The sequence below is a fragment of the Ochotona princeps genome, chromosome 29, assembly GCF_030435755.1.
Source record: "Ochotona princeps isolate mOchPri1 chromosome 29, mOchPri1.hap1, whole genome shotgun sequence".
In the NCBI taxonomy this organism is placed as follows: domain Eukaryota; kingdom Metazoa; phylum Chordata; class Mammalia; order Lagomorpha; family Ochotonidae; genus Ochotona; species Ochotona princeps.
This window is the reverse complement of record NC_080860.1, coordinates 16,557,651-16,565,592: the sequence shown is the minus strand read 5'-3', so window position 1 is coordinate 16,565,592 and position 7,942 is coordinate 16,557,651. Positions and strand designations below refer to the sequence as shown.

Here is a 7,942-nt window from a genome sequence, read left to right as displayed (position 1 = left end):
TCTCCTCAAATTCCCTCCCCACCCCAATGATTTTTCCCTATATTATTACAATAGAATAGTTCTTCATAGGCAGTCATGAGTCCATAATTCCGCTATTTAAGTGTAGGCAGGGCCCACCTTTCTCCGTGCTCCGCCGCTCCCCCACCCAGCTCCATCACCTGCACGCAGCTACGAGCCTTTGGGGTGAGAGGGTTTGGGGGTGGAGGCCACGAGCTGCCCGGAACTCCATTCTATGTTCGGGGAGTGCGCGCCGCGCCCGCCCGGTGGCTCACCTGCCTGCCCCAGGTAGGATGCGCTGGGCGGTCCCGGCAAACCACACCCCTCTCCTAAGGGCGGGGCGGGACTCGCCACTCTCCCGTCGGGGCGGGACCAACAGCTGATTCCACCAGGGCAAAAGCAGGCTACCAAGCCAGGCCGGCAGACGCGTCCAGCACCCCGCACCCCTTTGTGCGCAGGGGCACCATGAGCGGCCGAGTTGGGGATCTGAGCCCCGCGCAGCAGGAGGCACTGGCCAAGGTGAGGGACAAAGCTGGCGGGGAGGCCTGGGGAGGAACCCAAGCACCATGTGTCCTCATGGTCAGGACGCCAGTCCGGAAATCCCAGAGCGCACCTGCAGGGCGCGCCGGTGCCAAGCGCACCACGGGCGGGATCCTTCTCCCAGCTGGTGACTGTGCCCCCGTCAAGACCCCGGCCACGCTAGTGCCACCTCCGAGGCCTGACCCTTGTTCCTGACCCTGGGGCAAGGGGTGGTACGGCCATCAGCCTCAGGGCAGCTTGCAGGCTCTCAGATCTTGTGCCCAGATTGTGAAATTTGTTTGACTGGTTTCTCTCTGCCAGATTCTCTAAGTCCTTAGAATGCAAGGCTGTTGGCTTATGGCTGGCTTTTCTTCCTACTTTTTAAAAATTTGTTTTTATCTATTTGGAAAGGAAGATTTTACAGAGAGGAGAGATGGAGAGAGGTCTTCCACCTGCTGGTTCACTCCTCAAATGGTCACAATGGTTGGAGCTGAGCTGAGCTGAGCTGAAGAAGAGAGTCAGGGACTTCTTCTGGGTCTCCCACGTGGACACAGGGACCCAAGGACTTTAACTATCCTCCACTGCTTTCCCAAGCTATAAGCAGAGAGCTGGATCAGAAATGGACTGGAACTAGTGTCCCTGAGGGATGCAAGTAGAGGATTAGTCTACAAAGCTACTGCACTGGCCCCTGGCTTTCCTTATTAAAGGAAAATGGACAGGTTTTGTTGTTGTTTTTAGCGGTTGTGACAGCGCAGCAGGCTGCATGTGGGAATGTCACAGTCACTGGCGAAACGAAGACCACCCACTCCTCAGGAGTCACAACAGCACTGTGGTCAGTAGATGGCTGGTAGCTTCAAGCCTGTGCCTGAGGGGACATTACAGACCTTGTTCACACCATGCACCTGGCTCAGGGTGGCTTAGGGTGTCTGGAACAAGTTGCTTTGGAGGCTCCTGGTCCAGGACTGAGGACTCTGGAGAAGAGATGGGGTCGCTGATCCAATTCCCAGGAAAGGAGCAAGGGAGTCCCAGGTGAAGGACTGTGATCCCCAATGAATCCCCAGGTGAAAGGGGAGGGTCTAGGAGAGGGCAGTGACCTTGGCAAAGCAGAGGCATGACCTTGGTCCGTCCTGTCTCAGTGAGTCCTGAGGTTCCAATGGTGCAAGCAGGTACCTTGGGGTGACTCTACCTCCCGTAGCTGTTGGGGTGTGTAGGAAACTCTGGGCCCGGTGCCCAGCCAAATCATTCTAGCAGGCACTGTGGCCAGTGTTACTCATTAACAATAGAGATGTTGCAACTGATTGTTCATGTGCAGTTGTGTAAACAGCATAGGAAGGAATGCTGACTTTAAACGGCCCCCTTAAAATTGGGAGGGTTCCATGGGTTGCCACTAAGACGGCCTTATCAGGTCTCCCTCTCACCTCTTTCCAATCCCAAATTTCAATTCTCAGAGCTCCTTTCAAACCCCACTTTTGATGGACAGGCCTGGGCATCTCCTCAAAACTCCCCGAACTCGCAGCAGCTCCCCCAGTGGGGGATTTGCGACAGGAGTAGGCAGCCCCGTGCCTGGACCAGCCTTTTTTCCTGTAGCCCAAATAGCTATTCCAATAAGACTTTCCTGGCCTTCTTTTAGGCCCTTTTTGCTGATTTCCCCCCACCCCCTAAGATTCACTTACTTTTTATTTGAGCGGCAGATGTACAGAGAGAAGGAGAATTAGGAATCTTCCATGTGCTGGCTCATCCCCCAAATGGGCCACAGCGGTCAGAGCTAAACTGGTCCCAGGTTAAGAGCCAGGAGTTTCTTCTAGGTCTCCCATGGGATTGCAGGGGTCCAAGCACTTAATCCATCTTCTGCTGCTTTCCTAGGCTATAAACAGGTTAAAAGTGTATGAAATGGGTCAAAAGTGGGGCATCCGAGACTCGAATTGACCCCCATATGAGATGCTGGATTAGTGTGCTGTATCACCATGCCAGCCACCCCCCTGCTGATATTTCCAAAAGTATGCCCACAAAAGTGTCACTGTCCAGGACGCTAGCCAGTCCTTGTTTGTTGAGTGAGTACCCTTGCTTATCTGGCACCTGCTCTGAGCTAGGCCTGATGCCATGTACTTTCTGGGTCCAAATGCCTTTGATTGGCCCAAGTTTCTCATTAATCCCGTTTCACAAGTGAGGAAACTGAGACTCAAGGAAGTTAAGTCACCTGTCTCCAAACCAGACCCTCAAGATGACAGTGTCCCTGAAACATCGTGGCTGGTCTGTGACAGACTCACTCAGGGATCTTGGTCTTGCAGGATGAGAGTCTTGGGGTGCAGAGAACACCTGGAGTTGGAGAAGGGCCCACCCCTTCCTCCTAGGATAGGCTGAAGGGTGCCTTATTGGAAAAGTGATGGCAGCAGCAGCTGTGTCTAACCATGCATGCCCCAAGGGTCCCAGGATGGGGGAGGGCTGTGGCCCAGAGGTCTCCAGAGCCTTCTTGATCAATGTGTCCCCCACTGTACCCCCTCTTTAGTTCCGAGAGAACCTGCAGGACCTGCTGCCTGCGCTGCCCAAGGCTGATGACTACTTCCTGCTGCGTTGGCTTCGAGGTGAGGCCAGTGGGGTCAGGAAGACTGGGAGGGGGAGGGTGTCAGGGGAAGGGGTGAGCAATGTTGAGAAGAGGGCTTCAGAGGGGTCAGGATCAAGCGCTCAGGATCAGAGTTCAAACTCCCCTGTGTTGGTGCCAAACAGCCCACTGAGCCCCAGCATGGAAGTGGGATTCGAGTCAAAACCAGGCTAGCAGCGTGTCCGTGAGCGTTGCCAAGGACGTTGTGAAACTGGACATGGAAGATCACACTGTTATCTCAGCTAGGGCAGAAAAAGCTGTGGAAGATTCAGATCCTTTTCTTTTTCTTTTTTTTTCTTTTTTTTTTTTTTCTTTGAGATTTACTTATTTTTATTGGAAAGTCTGATATACAGAGAGGAAGATCTTTCACCCACTTATTCACTACCCAAGTGGCCTCAATGGCTGGAGCTGAGCCGATCCAAAGCCAGGAGCCAGGAGTTTCTGCTAAGTCTTCTATGTGGGTGCAGCATCTTAAGACTTTGGGGCCTGCTCCACTGCTTTCCCAGGCCACAAGCAGGGAGCTGGATGGGGAATGGGGCAGCCAGGACATGAGCCCATGCCCATATGGGATCCCAGCATGTGGAAGGTGAGGGCCTCAGCCACTAGGTTACTGTGCTGGGCCCCAGACCTTGTTTTAAGACAAAACTAAACAACACTTAGCAAAGCTAGAACAGGAGGAAGTTCCTGGCCTGCTAATGGTTACATGGCAAATATTCTCTTCCAAATATATACTTTTTAAAAAGGATTTATTTTTATTGAAAAGGCAGATTTACAAAGAGAAGGCGGAAGGAGAGACAGAAAGGACTTCCATCCACTGGTTCACTCCCCAAGTGGCTGCAATGGCTAGAACTGAGTTGATCAAAAGCCAGGAGCCAGGAGCCAGGAGCTACTTCCTAGTCTCCCACATGGGTACAGGGGCCCAAGAATTTGGGCCGTCCTCTGCTGCTTTCCCAGACCACAAGCCGAGATCTGGATGGGAAGTGGAGCAGTGGGGACACAAACCAGTGCACATGTGGGACTGGGTTTTTGCAGATGGAGAATTAACCAGTTGAATCAACACAGCGGCCCCCAATTATACACTTAAGGAAACATTTTAGATGCTTTTTTTTTTTTTCCAGATCAGCAACAACAGGGGAAGGATAACATCAGTCAACACTGCAGGGTTTGTTGTTGTTGAATTTATTTATTTTACTTTAGAGAACTGCAGAGAGAGGAGGAAGCAGAGAGATCTTTCTGGGGCTGGTGGTGATTCCCCAAACTGCCACACCGGTCAGAGCTAGGTCAGTCCAAAGCCAGGAGCCAGGAGCTCATTCTGGGTCTTCCATGTGGATGCAGGGGCCCAAGAGGACTTGGGCCATCCTCTGCTGCCTTCCCAGGTTATTAGCAGGGGGAACTGGATCAGAACTGGAGTAGCCGGGACTTGAACCAATATTCTGACAAGGGGTGCTGGCAACACAAGTGGTGACTTAGCTCTCTGCGCTATGACACCAGCTCCCTAGGAGATGAGGTTTGTCATAGACTGGAAAAAAGAACATTAGCAGTGAACTTGATATCTCGTCCTCAAGTATTTGCAGAGGTCCCACATGGGCGAGAGGGATTCTATGTATTCACTGACCTTGGAACATGGGACTGGAGTCACTGGGAGGCGGCTTTGGGCTCCCTCCAAGCTGCTGAGAAATGCAATGGGTGGTCTGCGTAGCTAGCAAGCACCTCATCGCAAGAGATAGCCAAGGTGGTTATTTCTGGGGCTGGTGGTGATTTTGTGCCTGGGGGTCCTGGAGAGGCTCTCAGATCTTTCTGACTGTGATGAAATTCCTCCATGATTCAGTAGTTATGGCATTCTTGACGAACAGCAGTATGTTTCCAACTGAAGCGTAACTATTTTTTTTTTTTTTTCCAAACAAGCCAGCACAACAACAGCCATCATGGATTGAGAACTTACTGGAAACCTAGTGCCCTGTCCAGCACTTTACGCCTTATCTCATGTTTTCCTTCAAGTTACTGAAAAAGATAGGTCCCACATAACCAATTAAAAAAAAAAGAAAGAAAGAAAGTAAAAACTAAGGTTCAGCAAAGAGAAGTGACCTGCTCTTGCTGCACAGCAAATAAAAGGGAAAGGAGTAGAATTCAAGTTCAAATCTGCCTGATTTCAGATTCCACACTTCTCATGCCTGCGGGTCACTGTTCCCTGGGGAGAGGTCAAATATGGCAACTGCATCAACTTAGGGAAGGGCTCTTGTCTTTTTTTAAAACATTTATTTTATTTATTTGGGAGGCAAGATTGAGAGAGAGCGAATATCTCATTTGCTGGTTTGTTCCCTAAGTGGCTGCAATGAGCAAGGCAGGAGCCTGGAAGGAACTCCACCTGGGTCTCCCACAGGTTGCAGGGGCCTAAGCACTTAGACCATCCTCTGCTGCTGTCCCAAGGGCATTAATCGGCAAGCTGGATCAGAAATGAAGCATCCGGGACTTGAATTGGTGCCAATATGAAATGATGATGCCACAGGAGGAGGCTTAACCTGATATGCCACCGCACCAGCCTCGTCTAGAAGGATCTAAAAAGGCCCAGACACTGACATGGAAGCCCCTCCAAAACCTTCCAGAAGACTCAGGATCTTTGGCTTCATAAACTGTTTTCTAGGTCCCCTGTGTGTTCTTAGAGTGTCAGGAGCCGGTTGAGGCGTTCCCCACCCTACCCCACTGCTCTTGTCTCCTGCACTTCCATGGATGGCTTAATTGCAGAGCTTCTCCCCTTCTTCCCTCGTCTTGTTCTTGCAGCTCGGAACTTTGACCTGCAGAAGTCCCAAGACATGCTCCGGAAGGTGAGGCAGCCACTGGGTGCCCAGCTCACTGCACCCCGGGGATCAACCACTAAGGGTGGGAACTCTCATTCAGTCCAACGAGCTCTTTCTGCCTCTGCCAGCTGTCCTGTCCCTATCCCTAACCTCATGTGATAGAGCCTGGTCAGGGACTGGAGGGATGTCCTGGTAGGATCTTGGGGGCTATAGGCAGACACCCCCGGCTGAGCCAAGTTCTTCAGCTCGTGCTGTGTCTCCTAGCACATGGAATTCCGGAAACAACAGGACCTGGACAACATCCTCAAGTGGCAGCCCTCAGAGGTGAGCCCCACCCCCTCCCAGGCCATCTGATGCCCCCAGTGGGCAGGTCTGAGTCAGGCCCTTCTCCTCCCACGTGCCCAGGTGATCCAGCTCTACGATTCGGGTGGCCTGTGTGGCTATGACTACGAAGGCTGCCCTGTGTGGTTTGACATCATTGGGACCCTGGACCCCAAGGGCCTCCTGCTGTCAGCCTCCAAGCAGGAGCTGGTCCGGAAGCGGATCAAGGCCTGTGAGCTCCTGCAGCATGAGTGTGAGCAGCAGAGTCAGAAGGTGAGTGGCCGGGACACAGAGGAGGGTGGGGGTGTGTGGACAGACTTTGCTTGTCTAGAACAGGGTGCCAGGACCCAGGGAGGACTGCTCTCTGCCCCTCCACCCCGACCTAACCTAGCCCAGCCTGTCCCAGCCCCCTGCTCTCAGGACTGGCTCAGCTGTGGACATCCAGCAGGAACATTGCAAGGCTGGAAAAGGCTCATCCATTCCCTCTTTCCCCTCTCCCTGGGACCTTGATTTTGGATGTAGGGAAAACATTAGCTCAAACCCTGGGAACACTGGGCAGTTTTGCTGATGGAACAGGTGTCCCCAATGTTGTAAAGGACATTACACACATTTGGTGGGACATGCCTTGAAACTGGCTGTGTTCCTTTGCTGGACTCTAGAACCACTATGGAGATGTAACCAACAATAGAGAGTCCTATATGGCAGAGGGCTTCTAAACCAAGAAGTCCATATACCATGCCAACAGTTTCTGTGATGATCACGAAATACCTTGAGTATTCAATAGATACCTGGGTACATAGTAAAGAAAAGAGATTTACCTAGCTCCTAGTTCCAAGGGTTCAAGGCCTTGGTGTGGCTCTGTTGAACTCCTCTGAATGAATGACATCACAGTGGGAGATCATGCCCAATGTAGAGGTTACATGGTGAGACAGAACGCCAGAGCTGAGGGTCAGGCCAGACCTGGTGTTTTATCAATGTGGTGCATGCCAATGACAGGGTAGGTGCTTGGGACAGCGCTGAAGACTGTGCTTAGAACATGTGCATTCTGTGTTGGAGTTTTGGGTTCAAGTCCTGGCTCTTATTCTGCCAACTGCCTGTGAACCCTGAGAAGCAGCAAATGGTAGCTCGAGGAATTACATCCCTAACACCCACCTCAGAGACCCAAATTGAACTCCTGGCTCCTGCCTTCAACCTGACCTAGCTCCTGCCTATTTCTGGCATTTGGGAAAGCTCTCTCTCCTCTGTCTCTTTCAAATAAAATGAATCAATTGATCAGTTGTTTTGAAAGATGCATGATGAGTAAAGCCTTCAACTCCATGGTTCACTGACTTAAGGCAATGGTACTGAGCGAACCTTGATAACAGCATGCATCCACAGACTCTGCCAGGCTCAAATATGTCTCCTTGGGCCTCAAATGGGATCCACCTGTTTGGAAAATGCTCTGGACTTCCAGGGGATGTAGAGGCAGGGGAAGTTGTGGAGTCTTCTGGCTGGAGCTGTCGTCTGACCTCTAGCCCTGCTCTATCCCATGTAGCTGGGTAAAAAGATCGAGTTGGTGCTGATGGTGTTCGATATGGAAGGCCTGAGTCTAAAGCATCTGTGGAAGCCAGCCGTGGAGGTGTACCAGCAGGTGAGGTGGGTGGCTGGTCCTGCGGTTATAGCTGCAGTGGCTCCCGGGCCAACACTGCGAGTGGCTGCCTGTGCCAGCTTC

General features: G+C 51.9%; 1 protein-coding gene across 3 annotated transcripts in view; it reads left to right on the top strand.

The window, feature by feature from the left end:
• Nucleotides 1–370: 370 nt before the first annotated feature.
• The window catches only part of LOC101531277 (SEC14-like protein 3), a 28,417-nt gene continuing 20,845 nt past the window's right edge, over nt 371–7,942 (top strand). For 2 of the 3 annotated variants that reach the window (XR_009244383.1, XM_004592112.4), the window contains exons 1-6: nt 371–516; nt 3,023–3,098; nt 5,894–5,937; nt 6,175–6,234; nt 6,316–6,504; nt 7,766–7,861. Coding sequence is in view for 2 of the 3 variants with exons in the window: in XM_004592112.4 (XP_004592169.2) it covers nt 463–516; nt 3,023–3,098; nt 5,894–5,937; nt 6,175–6,234; nt 6,316–6,504; nt 7,766–7,861 (519 nt within the window). In the remaining variant the exon portion in view is untranslated. The remainder of the gene's footprint in view (nt 517–3,022; nt 3,099–5,893; nt 5,938–6,174; nt 6,235–6,315; nt 6,505–7,765; nt 7,862–7,942) is intronic. The other variant, XM_058656712.1, reaches the window with a different exon arrangement.